General features: G+C 34.0%; 1 protein-coding gene across 2 annotated transcripts in view; it reads right to left on the bottom strand.

Moving 5' to 3' along the window:
- Positions 1 to 2,463: 2,463 nt before the first annotated feature.
- The window catches only part of LOC145260272 (solute carrier family 35 member E3-like), a 54,073-nt gene continuing 39,085 nt past the window's right edge, over positions 2,464 to 17,451 (bottom strand). Inside the window, exon 7 of one of the 2 annotated variants that reach the window (XM_080118106.1) lies at positions 2,464 to 2,782. In XM_080118106.1, the coding sequence (XP_079974232.1) occupies positions 2,759 to 2,782 (24 nt within the window). In that variant the 3' untranslated portion in view covers positions 2,464 to 2,758. The remainder of the gene's footprint in view (positions 2,783 to 17,451) is intronic. The other variant, XM_080118104.1, reaches the window with a different exon arrangement.

The following is a 17,451-nucleotide window of genomic DNA, read 5'->3' as shown; positions in this document are numbered from 1 at the left end:
TATATATATACTAAAAAGTTTGACTCATGTCCAGGTAACCTACATCCAAAATTTCAAGTGTTTAGACCCAAAATTGGAGGAGGAGTTTGGTAGAGTCTGCAAAGGTCAACTCTTTCAACTTTGACCTATTGGCACCCAAAAACTAATCAAATTCAAATGTTTAGACCCAAAATTGGCTGAATAGTTTGCAAGTGACCACAAAGGTAAAATCTTTTGAATTTTGATCCATTGGCAGCCAAATTTTCGGCCAAAAACGATTAAAAAAAATCTTGCGCTATGTCTGAATACACTTTATATAAAATTTCAAATGTTTAGACCAAAAATTGGCTGAGTAATTTCGTAGAAACTGCAGAGGTCAAATTTTTTTTAACTTTGACCCCTTAACATCTATTGTTTTGGACTCAAATCAAATTAAAAAGTTTGATCCATGATCCTAGTAACCTATATCTAAAATTTCAAGTGTTTAGACCCAAAATTGACAGTTTGGTGAGTTTTCAAAGGTCAAATTGTTGAACTTTGACCCCCTTGACAGCCAAATTTCTGGCCGAAGACCTATTAAAAAGATTTTCCTATTAAAAAAAAAAATTTAGGCTGAAAAATTGACAGTAGTTTGGTAGGGAAATGTACATACACTCGCAGACAATTTCACTTTTATGGATATATAGATGTCATAATAAATCCTTTCTCTTCCTCCTCTGTCCTCCATTCCTCTCATTACTTCTATTCTCATTTTTCTCTTTATTTGTTATTTGCTCTTCCTGCTACCATTTAAATCATTCATGTATAGATTAAGTGTCCATGGTGACAAGCAAAATCAACTTCTTCAATGTTTTAGTAGTATACTTGACCATTAGGACTCTACACCTTTCAACAATCAATCTAAAACCAAGGCAATCAATTTAAAATCAAGTTTTCGATTTTATAAACAATTTTTTTTACAAACAATCTTGAAGGAGTAAAGAAAGGCATGAAACGTGGTAAATATGACAACACCAATTTATGCAAAATGCTGTATTATCAAAGCTGCTCAAAATCATGAAGATTGCTGTGCCATACGAAGGGCAAATGGCTGTAATGAAGGTGGATTGTCGAGGGTGAAAATTGTATCAAAATGAACCCATGAGGAAGAACCAAAAATGAATTAAAAGAGCTACAAGCTTGTTACAAGGATTATTTAACGAAAGTGTTAGCAGATAATTGTCAAGTTTATTTCAAATCATAAAATTATTTATTACCAAGATGAAAGTAAGTTCAATATATTCTGTACGTGGTCAACAATGCAGAATGTCACTACCCAATTTGAAGGGATTAAATGTACATTGTGTTGCATTGTACGGCAGTCAAGTTGTTGCCTATATGTGAAGGCTGCATTACAAAGGACGACTTCATCCAATGGATGATATGACACTTAAACATTTGGCTAAGACAGTGGATTTTAATGAAGTGGTGCTTCTCATAGATAATACTCTATCTCATTCTTCTATAGAAAATTCTTAGTCCACAAATCTCCAAGGTGTTACAATTTTTCAGTTGGGACCATGTAGTGCACAATTATCGCCAATAGAGCATTTTTGGTCTTCTGTAAAGTCAAAATCAAGAGAAAATGTCAGGTTAGTTGACGTATTGGCAGATCCTCCTATTAGACTAACAAAATTCTAATATCAATCGAATCATGCAAAAGCTGATAATCCGTTTCATGCGATGCGGGACTTTGAGCATGTCCAAATGAAATATGCAGCTGTAATTGCCAAAGAAAATTTGTTGTATGCAGAATGATTATAAAAGTAAATATTTATTTTTTATTTATTTATTTTTTTTTTTCAGACTTATTTGCTATTTAAAAAAAGCTCTATATCAAGTCTAATCGCCCGTTGGATTGATATAAATTTATGGAAATATATAAAAATAAATTTTTTATCAATAAAAAATTTACAAATTTAATTATATACAAAAAATTCAAAATTATAAAAATTTTGTAAAATTCTAATTTGAAATACACGATTTTTGTTAAAAAAAAAATCCTTATTTCTAAATTGAATGCATTAATTTTTAAATTGAATGCTTAATTTTTTCATTTAATTGTAGATGATTTATGTGGTGGACAATCTGACTTGAATTCCCTTTCTGTTGTCTTGACTATATAAATATACAGTAAGTTAAATGTAATGCAAACAAACATCTTGCTGCACAACTTCCCTCTTATGATGCTTCCTTTCAGATCTGGCCTCCAAATCTCTGTAGCCCTTTTATATCTTAGTAGAAAAATGTTTTGTTTTTGGTGAATCAAAGTAAGATTCTATATGTTGGGTTAGGGAAGCAGGAAGGGAATTTCAAAGGACAGCGGTTCAAGAAAAAAAACTATTAGAGTAAAAAATCTTCTGGCATCTAGGGACCTCTGCAGTGAAGGTGGGGATTTGAACAGTAGATGAAAAAAGGGGCAAAAAGAATGAACAGAAACACAGATTTGGAGTTTAAAAAATATACATTTTTTTTCACAATTTTCTTTTATCGAAAAGATAAAACCGTTTGAGTTTTTTTTTATTTGGTTTGGGGTTGTTTTTTTTACTTTTAAGAAATTAAGCTTTACTTTTTTTTTTTTTTTTAAATTTACAATTTTCTTTTGTTTTTCGAATTTAATATAAAAAGTTTTTTTGTTAAAGTTATACTATGTTTTCAGATAACAGTTTAAAATTCTTTGTATCGATTTCCATAGAAAGAGATTTTTCTGCCTTCTCATTTTTCTCCTCCTCCTCCCATGCTACAAGCTGTGATGATTCACTCTCTGAAAAAGAAAGAAATAAAAAAAAAAATAGGAAAAAATACAAAACTATCAAAAGATTTTTTTTTATTATTATTAAAAAATTTATTTCATAATCAATTGTGAACATTTAATTTTCTTGAATCTTTTTTTTTTTTTTTAAGATATCTATTTTTAAAAAAATTGTTTTGTCAGTTAGCATTTTCTTTGGTTCCCAAATATGAACCAATATCATGAGATATAAAAATGAAAAATTTATAAAGACATAAAAATGCTCATCTCAAAATAAAAAAAAAAAAAAAAAAAAAAAAAAAAAAAAAAAAATTCCAATTAAGGAATAATATATATATACAATATCATGAGGTCTGCATTCTCACATCCAGAAACAAGACGCTTTACCTCATAACTTGAAAGTAGAAAATTATTGATATTTAAAAATAAGAATAAAAATGGGACTCTGAGCAAGGGCAGAAGTACAGAGTGATCCTTATGTCAGCTGGTATATTATATTTATTGTATCACGATCACTCTGTCCGTGATGCAATTGAAAACAAAGCTATTTGCTAAGAAAAATCCGATTTTTTTCTTATTTGAAAATTAAAATGCCTACCAAAAAATATAACTATTAAAACATAAAATGATCATCCATCGTTTAAATTTTAAAAATTTTTGTCAAAAACAAAAAAAAAAAAACCCAACCCAGTGAAAAAATTAATTTTTTAATGTTTGTTTACAGAATGCCCTGTATGTATGCGAAGGTCAAGGTCAACCAGTGTTGCTCAAAAGCTGTTCCTCTTGTTTTCTCCATTTGCTGGGGTTCTTAAACCCTAATTGATTTGTATGAATTATTTTATTTTTTATTTTTACATTTTTACCCCAAACAAAGCATATTGCCACGTTGATGTCGTTAGTTGTAGCGTAGTTGTTAGATAGCCACACATGAATTGACAGGTGTGCCAGCACAAGAGAGTCGAGCCAAGGGTAACAGGGCTTTAGTTACCTGCATGGGATCTAAATGGCATTGGATGAACGATCGGATTAGGTGTAAAGTAACAGATGCTGGAGCCTAGTTGTATACCATACTTCAATGTGCTTTGATGTTTTGTACAGTTAGGTGGTAAAAGGATAGCTCTGCATCTAGTATCACAAAAACACGCCATATGCACGAGGTCACAGCATGCTGTCTCTATGTGCTCCAAAAGAAAGCATATGACTACCACTCTGCAGAAAAAAACAGAGTCCTGGATTTTGATGGCTGGTGTGAGACACGGAGGAAAGAGAGCCCTCAGTTTCAGTTCTGGGAGCTTGTTCTGTCAATGGAGTTGGTTGTGTTCTCGTTGGTTAGATCTTTCAGAGAGGATAACTTCAGCTTTTACTGTCAAGCACTCTCTTCTCTGATTCCCTTCTTTGCCAACAACAATGTTAACCATGCTCGATGGCTCCCCATCCTCCTCAGAGACATGGTAGCCTTGGAACAAACTCATTCCGCAGTGTTCCGTGAATTCCACTTTGGAAAGTTTGTGGTCCACAAGACTCACAGGGAGTTTTCTGGTAAAGCCATTGACCAAGCTCATGAACAAGCTAATGCAGTAGTCAAAGGTGATGGTGGTGCCATTAGCATTTCTGAGGATTCATTTGCACTGAGGTGATGGATGGTGTCTGGACCAGGGGTTAGCGAGCTGGTTCACCAATATGAGTTGGCTTCCCAGGCCAAATTGGTGAATAAGGATATCAGACATCATGAGCAGACGAGCCACTCTCAGAAATTCTTCACTGACAACGTCAAGAAGTTGTTTAGTGCAATTAAGGATCTAGGCAATCCTTTCCAGGAAGAGTTCAAAGATCTTCTCACACTGGACACAAAGATCTTTGCACATCTCAGTGCTGCAGAGCTTATCAGAACTCACATTGATAAAGGTCAACCTGCCTTCAAAGACTTTTTCAATAGTCTTGGTGATGAGGCTTCCTTCTACAAGCCCATCAAAAAGAACAAAACGGACTTCTTCCACCAGCAAGCAACTGTAGCTTCCACTGACAAGAAGAAACAAGTACTGAAAAGTGACTGCAATCTGTTCTTAGAGCTTTTCATATCCTGGCAAGCACGAGAAAGCAATCTGTTAGAATTCTTCAGGCATGGGAATCAGTCTTTTCCTGTAGCACTAAGTGACACAGGGAATCTCTATCCTGGAAAGAAGTCTGACCTTGTTGGCATTCTGGAAGATAGCATTGCTCTTCTTGATTCTCAGAATGTAATGTCATCATTATTGATGGTGCGGCTCTTGTACACTCTCTCTCATCAAAGACATTTGAGGAATATGCTGTCCGTGATGTAGTGCCAAAAATTTGGAGTTACTCATCAAAGTATGAGCGAAGAGACATTGTGTTTGATGTCTACAAGACTTCAAGCCTCAAGGCTGAAACGAGATCAAAGTGAGGCAAAGGAAGTTAGCATAGAGTGACAGACAAAATTAAGCTGCCACCCATCTGGTCCAGTTTTCTGAGAGACAGTGACAATAAGACAGAACTGTTTAAGTATCTAGCAGACAAGATTGTATCCATGTGTCCCGACAATGTTGTAGTTGTGACCAAAGGAGAGAAGGTCTTGTCAAACAAATCCATCAATTTTGAAGGTCTACAACCTTGCAATCCTGAAGAAGCTGACTCCAGGATTTCACACACGCAGTTCATGCAGCCAAACAGAAGACAAAGTCTGTGTTGATCAAGGCATGGGACACAAACATCCTTGTCATAGCAGTTGCTGTCTTTGCGAGTCTTCAGGATGTTGGCTTAGAAATGCTTTGGCTAGAATTCGGCCAGGGACAGTCCATTAGATGGTTACCAATTCATGTTTGGCGATGAACCTCAGCCAAGAAAAATGTAGTGGCATGCTCTTCTTTCATGCCTTCACTGGTTGTGATGTGGTCTCGGTCTTTCAAGGTAGAGGGAAGACAACTGCATGGCAAACATGGGCAGCTTGTCCTGAAGTGTTCAGCAAACTGAGTCAGTACCCACCTACCATAAAAGATGCTGATCTCAACATTTGTTGTCACTATGTATGACAAACACAGCAACACTACCAAGGTTGATGAGGCAAGATTGCACTTGTTTGCCCGGAAGTAAAGACCCTATGACTCCATTCCACCAACTAGTGCATCTCTCGTTCAGCATGTTAGACGATCTGCATTCCAAACTGCTTGCATATAGGGCCAGTCAACAGAATGTACAATGCAACCTGAAAGTCCTGGCAACTGGGGCTGGCAAAAAAAGGTGAAGCCTGGGAAGTTCTCTGGTCAACCCTCCCACTCATTGCTCAGTCCTGCCAGCAGTTGACAAAATGGCGTTGCGCGGGTGAATGTTGGGGACCATGCACTATCACTACACCCTGAAGTGCACACGAACGTGTAGCTGTAAATGTAAAGAGTAAAACAATGATTCAGGTTAAATTCAAGCAAGTCACTTCAGTCTGTTGTAGTATATTGTGCTTCTGTCACAACAATTTGCGATATCACATCGGTAATTTGACTGAGACAGTGCTAGTTCATATAATTGTCATCATATCACTATAAGGCTTAATGATGTCAAAAAACACATTTTGATGTACAGATCATCAAAATGTCATTACTTTGATAATATTTAGTGCAAATACTGTTTCATACTGGTACTTAAAAAATGCCGGGTATTTTGTTTTTGAAGTTGGCTAACATGTTTTTTATGTTTAAATTTACGCCACAAATACAACTTTTTTCATGCAAGCATTGTAAATGTTAGCATTGATGACTGGTAGTATTAATAGTTGCCTAAGGTCATCACTGTACACTGTCAATATCCCTTTGAATATTTCATCATTTCCACATATATTCTTGAGAGTCTTGTCAACCGTCTCTAAACTCTCCCTTCTTATTATTGGACATTCATCCCAAATAATTCGTTTTGCTGCCATTATCAAGTTGGCTGTTTCTGAATGTTTAGCAAAATTACAAACATCATTTTCTATTACATTGAGAGGAAGTTTAAATCTGGAATGACCGTTCGACCACCAGGTATTGTTGTTGCGGCAATGCCTGATGATGCTACAGCCAGTGCAATTTGCCCCAACCTTCTTACTTTTGAGATAAGAAGTTTTATTAAGAAGGTCTTTCCTGTGCTTCCTGGAGCATCGCTGAAAATCAATGGAGAAGAGCCTGTGTCTTAGCAACTCAAGAAGATTTGAACATTCTGTGTTTAAGAGTATCACAATGAACAGATCCCTTACCACTCTTGGCATTTTCATGCTCTCTACATCCTCCATTCTTTGTACCCAGTGGTTGTCATCAAGCAGTAATCCCCCTTTCTTTGCAAGCAGTTTTAAATAATAGAAGTATATGAATCAAAAGAATTAGGTCCTTTTAAAGTAGTAGCCGCAAAAAATACAATCCATCAATATTTGGTGGACTGTGTACATTCGACCAAGAATATTTGCTTTAAAATTCTTGGATGATCAACTATTCTCCTACCCACTTTTTTCTTTGCTATTTCTTATTTTGCCGCACATAATATTTTGGCACATGCGAGTAATAGATTCTTTTTGCAAATTCATTATTTTGGCAAATATTGAAAAACTCTATTAGCATTTTCATTCGGCTGTCTATCACTTTTCCTTTGAATATAGATCAGATGTTGATCAGAAAGATGTATCTGAAGAAAAACTGCGTTCTTTAACATGAATTTAAAATCCAAGTATCATCGAAACTGTTTCTGGTGGTCCAATGTATCTTCCTGTCAAGTATTGTTAATTTCATCATCTTTGTTCACACTGAAAATTGCTGATCATTTCTCTTTAATGTATACTTAATTACGTATTTAATGGATTTAACAGAAGTGCATATTTCTACATTAATCTGACAGTTAAATAACTTCAGTAGTTTCATGTTGTAAGATACAACCCATTTTAAAGTTATAACTTCATTTCTACCTTCTTTATAGCCTTGGTGACCTTCCGTTTCTGGTGACCTTCACCTATAAATAGTGGTTGAATCATGTCCACATCTTGTTTGATCATTATTTAGTTTTGTGTACCTCTTTGAACAGCTCCCGTTTTTCGAGCACAGAGATGTACTGTTGCAGTTTGGTCCAAGTACCATATGCGTCAACACGAATGCATGTCTTTCTGGATGTTCGACTCTACTTAGTATTTCAGCTTGAACAATAATTCATAATTCTGGGGTCTGGATTTAGATTTTTCTTCCATCCATAGCAGGCAATATAGGTGTGGTAAACCTCTCTTCTGGTATTCACCACTTAGAATGTAGGCAATGCAATTACCGAACAGATCTTGTGATCATGTTAAATATTTAGTGAAAAGCTTCCTTTTTAAAAATAAATTCTTGCAATTATGTCAGGTCTATCATGAGTCAATTGATTTTCAATGAGATTATCTTTAATCTCAGGCCAGTTTGGATTGCATGTCATTGTGATGAAGTAGTAATTCCATATTCACATACATCAGAGCATCATGACATCTCTCCATTATATATTGTGGACCGCCAACAAATGTTGATGACAAAATAACTTTTCTGCCAATGTTACTAAGATTATAATTATCATGTAAGGTATCGACGAAACCTCTTATATATTGTAGATCTAAAAGAGGCTTGATTCAATCTAATATAGTTAAAATGATTTACAATTTTTCCTGCCATAGATACAACATACTGCTGAAACAATTTCCCACCTTTTAATATTTGATTGAATTCATCAACATGGATCATAATGCGGTAGGCATAATAATGCATAACAGTTAATTTTTGGTTATTTGTCACTGTCATCTCAGGATGCCAGCCATCTTTGCTATCAGGGAAAAACGGTATATACTGTAGTGGACCATATGATCGATGATATTCCAATATTGTTTGAAGCTGTCCACCTCTTCCTCTCAACACAATATGGTGTGATTTTGTTTGTTCTTCACTGTCATGTTGAGTAATTATTCCTACTTCATTAGACATTTGATTATTGTATCACCTTTCGTGCTCATAAGATTTATAACAATAACTCCATTAAGGATGTTGTATATCATGTCCTTAGCTTGTTGAAATGTGGTCACATAGTTATTATGATCTCTTAACATATACTCGATAGTTTCTATGATGTTCCAACATAACTCATTGTTCCGGTACAAATTCATCCGTACATCAATACTGTATTCTTTGTCTAGAAAGTATATTTGAATAAATGGAGCCTGTATTCTCTGTCTTGGGTAATAATGATCCAATATAGTGATGGATCTACCCTTGAATAACAATAGATGGATTCCATCCGTTTTGTGCATTTATTTCTTTGCAACCAAAAGATGTCATTTGAAACAGGCTATTATATTGTCTCAGATGTTTTCTGAAGTGGCGAGCTTCTTCACCTTGATCAGCATACAAATAATGGAGCCCATTTGGTAACTTCTGCAAATGACTTTGCCATTCATGCAGCAAAAATGTGAAGTTTCTCCAACAAAAAGCTTTGCTTTACAATGAAAGCATAACTTCCTCAAATTTCCAACATTTACCTGTAATTTTGCTCTGCGTAATAAATTATTTTGACTATTTTGCAAAGCAAGTCTTTTGTTTCTTCCCACAAAATTCTCGTCACCTTGCCTTTGTTCATCTCTTATTCTTCTCAGTCTCTCTTCTCTTTGTCGCAGTGTCTCTTCAGCTCATGTTTGTTTATCTCTTATTCTACGGCTGGTCACTCTCATCTCTATTGTTTCATTATCTCTTGTCTCTTCTATTCTTTGTTTGCTCAGTCGATTTTCTCTCTGCTGAGGCATTTCTAAATTTTTATGTCCATAATATTTTCCCTTCTGTTTCTGAAAGCAAATTTTTATTGTTGTTCACTCGTTTCAGAAGCTCTCTGCAGTCTATATCTTTCTCGCTGATGCAGCAGTCGAATACCTTTGTTGCTCAGTCTTAGTATGCCATGACATGCAAGAAGGACCGTCTTGGTGCTGATCGACAGTACTTTCTTCGTTGGTTCTTGGTCTTTTACTTTTCACTTGTCTATGTTCATATTAGTGAAGAATAGCCTTGATTTAATTAAAAAGTCAAAGGAAAAAAGTCCTACGAAGAATGTAAATTAATTTATTTATAGCTTTTTTGACAAAAGTTGTATTTTTTAAATTCTACAAAGAATTCAATTTGAATTTTTCTTTAATCCTGTTTAATAATTTAAAATCTTAAATGTGTTAACAAAAATTGGTTTGATATACATTAAAAATATGAGCAAATAGCTTCAAGTATTTGTTAAAAAAAACACACACAAAAAAAAAACAACACTATTTAGACATGATAGGAACTTATGTAATTACTTGGATTTTGGCTCATGCACGGCTGGCAACTGATATAAAATACTGGAGTATGTTAAGCTCTGATAAGATTAATCAGCCATGGAAAAATCGTCAATAAAAATGTACGCAGACGACTTTTATTGAATTGGAAGAAGAAAAATGTTTTAATCACGCACAAATACATATTGTGCAAAGAAAATTTTTTTTTTTTAAATCACATATATTATTTTTTAATTTATTTTTTTAAATAAAAAAATTTTTTTTTTGTTTTAAACGATTCTCTTATTATTTGTTGTTAATTAATGTGTTTATACTCCAAGCTGTGACCAACTTCTGGTTGACTCATTGTATTTTATAACGTACCTTTAAATAAAAATAAATAAATTTTGCATATTTTAATGCAATAAAAATTTGGCTTTTACTACAGATTTTGAAACCAACACAGTTATCACTATTTTAATTTATTTCTTTTAAACAATTGTCTTATTAATTTTTATTTTTATTTCGGACTATTAGTCTCATCTTTATTAGTTGTTGTTTTTGGATCTTTTTATTGGTTCACAACGTTTCGGCCAACTTCCTCTGGCCTTCGTCAGGTGGTAACTGCGACGGATAGGAACTTCGAATCTTCTAACTGTATTCTCAGCCATCACTGCCATCCGTAGTTGTTGTCATCTTACCACATTTTTGACCAATTACCTCTGGCACGCTTTTGGGTGGGATTGAAACCGCTATCTTCAGACAATGCTCATCTGGAACCGTAGAGATTCAACGTCTCTATCAACTGCGCCATGGGCCCCGAAGGGTGATCAAGGTTGGATTCTTCCTATCCGTCGCGGTTACCACCTGAAGGCCAGAGGAAGTTGGCCGAAACGTTGTGAACCAATAAAAAGATCCAAAAACAACAACTAATAAAGATGAGACTAATAGTCCGAAATAAAAATAAAAATTAACATATAATGCTCATCTCAAAAAATGAATTCCAATTAAGGAATAATATATAAATTGTCTTATTATTTGTTGTTAATAAATCTCACCTATATCATCTGTATGTTCGAAGTGTTTGCACAAAAATGAAGATTCAGACTTTTAAACTGGAACTGGAAGGACAGTTAAAACACCAAAGCAAACCAGACGATTTGAGTTTTATAATTACATTATATATATATATATGGTCTTGGAAGTTTTTTCAATCTTTAAAAGTATATGAAAACAAAACTCAAATCTTTCATCGTAAAACTCTCTTACAAACACTGCATTAGTTTGCTTACAAGAATTTATGCTATTCTTAATATTATTTTAGGAATTATCAGTTGTTTACAATGAAAAAAAACTTTTGGAGATTTCATATATATATATGCGCTCATATTCAACTCCAGTTGAAATAAACAGCTCTCATCTTGAGGAAAATGCTGCTTTAATAAACTTCTGGGAAGATCTACACGAGATCCATTTGTCAAAATCACTGGAAAATGCAGGATCATTCTACTGCTCCAGAAAGTATTTTTTTTTTTTTTGATGCAAACTTTTGATGCAATCCTCTCCCTGTACAAGAGTCAAATATGTCCTAAGATGGAGTACTGTTATCAAATCTGCAGTGGAGTTCCTAAGAGGACCCTTTTCTGGATTGACAGGATACAAAACCATCTTCAGAATTTAGTGGTCAAGGACCTTTTTATCTCCCTTTTCACAGAAGAGATGTTGCGAGTCTGTCTCTGCTGTATCATTACTTTTATGGTAGGTGTTCGACTGAACTCCAATCTATGGTCCTCTCTGTAAAATATTTGTAACAAATACTTGTCTAGCCATAACATTCATTAACAATTTCCCTCACTCTCTAAAACTAAACAAAAATTTAATGAGCAAGGTTTATTTCCTAGGATTGTTTGTCTGTAGAACACAATACTGTGGGGCTGCTTCCCAGCTGACTATAACATGGTCATTTTCAAATCTAATGTAAATAAATTCCTACTGAGCCGTCTTCTTAAATAATCAAGCCCATGTGTGTGTATGTGTGTCCAACTGGGTTGCTTATATGCACGTGTTTGTATATGCCTGACTAGAAACCCTATGTGCTAATTTGTCTTTATCCTCCCCCTTGCACCGATCTCTTTCTTTCTTCCTTTCCTTCTTTTTTTCTTCTATGCCAGACAATACCCATGCTTTTGACACGTTAACTTCAAACTCTTAATCTAAGATGATTTCAAATGTTTTCACCCCCTCCCATTCCTTATAGTAATGTAATCATGCTGAGCCCTTCGTCATCTTTCTTTTTTTTCTTTCCCTTTTTTTTTCTCCCATTTATCCTGTTAAGTCTTGACATTCTCTTTCCCCCCATCGCCTTCTATTTTGAATCTAAAATGTCACTTAATTTACAACCCTTCCCCCTTTAAATTTAGAGTTTTAACATTTTATTTGTATAAATAAAAAAATATATTTCATTTCTTCCATTTGAGAACCAGATGCCTTCAGTGGCACATAAGCTTCATTACGTCACCTGATGAGGACTTTTGGTTCCTGCCAACCAATTGTCTGAAACATTAGCATGTTCAGTGTAGTGACTATGTAATATTTGTCTATATAAATAAAAATATTATATATATTAAAAATGTATATATATATATATATATATATATATATATATGTTAAAAGTCCACATATAGTGATTCCAAGGTTATGAGGGTTTTTTGAAGCATGAAAATTATGTTATTTTTTTGCATGTAATATTTTTTTTTTTTTTATATTAAAAGCGCTCCTCCACTCTTGGTCACAAAAAATATTGAAAGAAAAATTAAAGACATTGAAAAAAAAACTGGCAATTTGTATTTTGGACAGTGTTCATTTCTTGCAACAATGTTCGAAAGAGTTCACACGAATTATTTTTGCAGTTTGTGGAAGAAGAATGATGTATTTTTTATTTATTTTTTAAAAAAAGTTTTGCGACGTATTAGCGTTTATTTCAAACTAGTGAGGGGGGGGTACCTGGTGTTGCCCGGGTGTTTGGAGGTGTGTGTGGTTTTAGGTAAATCAAAACTCCGGTAGGTGAGTGTAAGGATCGAACCCAAACCCTTGAGGCGAAGTTGGAAATTAAAGTGTGAAAAAAAAAAAAAAGTGCAATGTTAACCATTGGGCGAGATACTAACGGAAACACGTTTGAATCTATTTAATTACTTAGATTTGGCAGATGCACATTTTAATGACTTAATGAGGTCAACTGTGATTGCGGGGTATTTCATTTACTGCGGGACGCTTTTTTTATTTTTATTTTCCCAAGATGTTGGGGGGGGGGTACCAGCTCTCCTTGTCCAATTTGAATAGCAATTGTCTGATATAAGGAAAATATTTCCACATTGATCAAAGCTGATTGCTTTCGGGCATTTCTGGCGATCGCGACCAGAAAAAAATGCCGCCAGAATTAGTGTCGCTTTTATTATATGAAAAAGCCAAATCCACATGCGGCGAGCGAAAACCGTTGAATATTTATCTTCCCAAAGTCGAGCAAATTAAATAGACAGGCGACCTCTGTTGTTAACTCATAGATATTATGATTTATATGTGATATAAAAAGTTTTAAGTTGTGAGCCGACCGACTGCTTCTCTGAAAAAAAGCCTTTCTTGGACATACACAAAAAGTGAACATACATACACACATTTTCGCTTTTATACATATAGACTAGCGAGGAGTACCCGGGCGTTTGTAGGTGTGTGTAAAAAAAAACAGGTGCCCGTGAAAAAAGAACAAAGCCTTAACGACGCGCAGTTGAAAAATAGTAAAGTGTGAAAAAAAAAACAGGTGCGCGTTTTTGATTGACGTGACGGCGATAGGTATTCAGCAGTCAGCATTTTGTGCGGGACAGTTTTTAATGAGGTCAATAAATCGGTTTGTTTGTTTTTAAAAACTCGCTCCCCCGTCTGATATGACGAAGTCAACAAATGTTCACTGGCTCTGGGCCTGTTATTAGAGTCGAGTTTCGCTTTTTGTTTATACCGAAAACCGAATGTAATGCGTGCCGATGCGGGGAAATGTGGAATAATTAACGTTTGAAAGTCAATATAATTAAATAGACAGGCGAGCTCCGTGGTTGTGTGAGATATTACAATTTATAGATGATATAAAAAGTTTTAAGAAGTTGTGAAGCGAGCGAGCGAGCGCTTCTGTGAAAGAAGCCTTTTGTGGACATCGAGGAAAAGCGTACATACATACATACATTTTCGCTTTTATATATATAGATGGCAAAAAAGAGACGCAATTGATTTCAATATGTATAATAAATGATTAGAAATTGAAACAAATTTGTTAAACGGTAAAAATAATGTTATTAATAGTTATCATAATGATAATAGTAATAATTGAAACAAAAATAATAGATAAATATAGTAAAGTATTAATAACAATGGTGATAGTTTTTAAGTAATAATAATATTGCTAATAATATTATTATACCTATTTAATCACCTCCTCACAAGGGCAGAGTTAGAGATAATGTCGGTTTTTTAACGTGAAGTAAATCTCGTCCCACCTCCCTTTTATGAAAAGGGCACACTGGATAGTGACAAAAATAAAAATTGTCTCGGTCATGAAGGATTACTCATTCACTGACCAAGACCAGAAAAGTTTAAGTGCAGTATCAGAACAGATACTCAAATGTAGTCTTCAGCCCAAAGGCCACTCTGTGTGTATTAATGACAGTATTCATAATAATATTTATATTTTAACCACAGACTAATAGTAATGCCTACATAAAAATTTGTGTGCATAAGCATACAGATATATATGCATACATCTCCAATTGACATCCACATATACACATACATATCTATATATAGTTATATGCAATGTACATACATACAATATACATGCATTCTCATATACACACTTTTTTAAAAAATTTTCTTCCTTTGAAGATTGTAACACTGGGTATGAGGCAGCTAAACCAGCTGCCAACATTGTGCTGCTTTTTATTGAAAACAACCGAGAGCACTTTTTAGTATTCTCATTGTTCCCTTAAGTGCAATTGTCTGGATCTCTTTTGCACTTAGTTCACCAGGAATATTAGTTAGGTAGGACTTCAGGTTCTTTTTTATAAGCCCTGTGTCACCTATAATAACTGGTATGATTGATATCTTTTTAAGATTCCAGTTTCTTTTCATATCATACATGAGACCTTGGTATTTGGTCTGTTTCTCTCTTTCAGCTCTGTTCAGACCTCCATCATTAGGGACACTCATTTCAATCAAGATTGCAACTCTCTGATTTATTCCATATAACTATGTCAGGTTTCACAGCAGCATTTTCAAGGTAGGTGGCTGTAGGGATTACATAATTGTAATGTATGGTATATAAGTCATTTCCAATTGTTCTTTCAGGTTGATGTTCCCAGGGTTTGCTGCTACTTTGGATTTTTAATTTTTCACAGATACACACATGTATATATGATGATATGTATAAACAGACATGCATGCATACATATACACATATATACAAGCACACATGCATACATATTCATATACATAGACACACGTGTGCATATACACCTACATGTGCACATGCACACATATGCTACTACACATACATACAAGTGCACACACACACAAATACATGCATATACAAATATACATGCATAGATCAATATATATGAGCATGTAAGACAGCCCAAAGGCATACACATCAACATTATGCATTATACAGACAGAAATATACATATATACATCATAGAAACATATATATATATATATATATATATATATATATATATATATATATATAAATTATACACGCACATATGTATATATATATAAATTAAAAGTATTTTAACAGGTCTAATAGTAAGGCCTACACTAAAAACTGTGCATGTGTATCCATACCAGCATACACATAAATGTACATATATATATATATATATATATATATATATATACATACACACACATGTAAATACAAAATGATAGTTGAAACAAATCAAGCAAGTAACTAGCCTATAGTAGTTATCTATATATATAAAAACGAAAATGTATGTATGTATGTATGTATGTGTGTTCGCTTTTTCTGTATGTCAACAAAAGGCTTTTTTCAGAGAAGCGGTCGCTCGCTTCACAACTTTTTAAAACTTTTTATATCACATATAAATCGTAATATCTCACAGTTAACAACGAAGCTCGCCTGTCTATTTAATTTGCTCGATTTCGGGAAGATAAATATTCAACATTTGTCGCTCATCGCATGTGGGTTAGTCTTTTTCCTATAACATCTTGGGGGAAAAAAAAAGCGTTCAGCAGTAAATGAAGGTACTATCCCGCAGTCAAACTTGACCTCATTAATTCATTAAAACGGGCACCTGCTAAATCCAAGTAATTAAATAAATTCAAACGTGTTTCCGTTAGCATGTCGCGGTGGAGCAATGGTTAACGTCGCACGTTTTTTTTGTTTTTTCACACTTTAATTTACAACTTTGCCTCAAGGGTTCGGGTTCGATCCTCATACTTACTTTTTTTTTTTTTTTTTTTTTTTACACCCCCCACCCCACCCCTTGAGTTTCCACACACACCTCCAAACACCCGGGTAATGCCGGGTACCTCTCGCTAGTTACATATAAATGCAAGTACACATTTACACATATACAAAGACATATGCATACACATCCATATATAAACATACACATACATACATAGGCACACACTCATATTATTGAACAAAGATATTAATCCATATTCATACACATACATAACATAAAGTGAATAAGCAAGTAGAGATATTAAGCTAACGATATATAAATAGATATAAATATAGATAAACTAATATATTATAACAAATTGTGCAGATGAAAGGTTAGATATAACGAAAATAATAGTAATAATGATAATAATGATCATGATGATGATAATTATAGTAATAATTTAAGAATCAAAAGAAAATGTGTGTTTGCTATAAAGCGAAAAGATGTAATATACATATTGAAATTAATATAGAAAAGGACAAGTTTATACATACATATACATGTAGGTGTAGATGATTGTGTTAATTATTTTTTGAAAATATTTGTATAATTTGAGAGGGCTGAGATCTGTGTTGAGACCTGCCTTCTGTGTGTTGAATCGGATGATTTTTTTGTTTATGTACCTTTGTTGATGGGAAATTAGTCTATTAAAAGGCATAGCTAAGAGCAATTTTAATGTCTATTATGTGTCCAGGTAAATTGAAGTGGCTTGCTACTAGAGTGAGGGATTTTTGTCTAATTGTTGTTTTATGATTGTTTAGGCGGATTCAAACACGTGTCAGAGTTTCTCCAATATATCCTCTATTGTTGCAAATGGAGCAATATATATATAATATATGACATTAGAACTGTCACATGTTAGATGCAGTGGTTTTATATGAATGTTA

Source organism: Euprymna scolopes, chromosome 36 (assembly GCF_053919585.1).
Source record: "Euprymna scolopes isolate OS-2025 chromosome 36, ASM5391958v1, whole genome shotgun sequence".
In the NCBI taxonomy this organism is placed as follows: domain Eukaryota; kingdom Metazoa; phylum Mollusca; class Cephalopoda; order Sepiida; family Sepiolidae; genus Euprymna; species Euprymna scolopes.
This window is presented reverse-complemented; position numbering and strand designations above follow the sequence as displayed.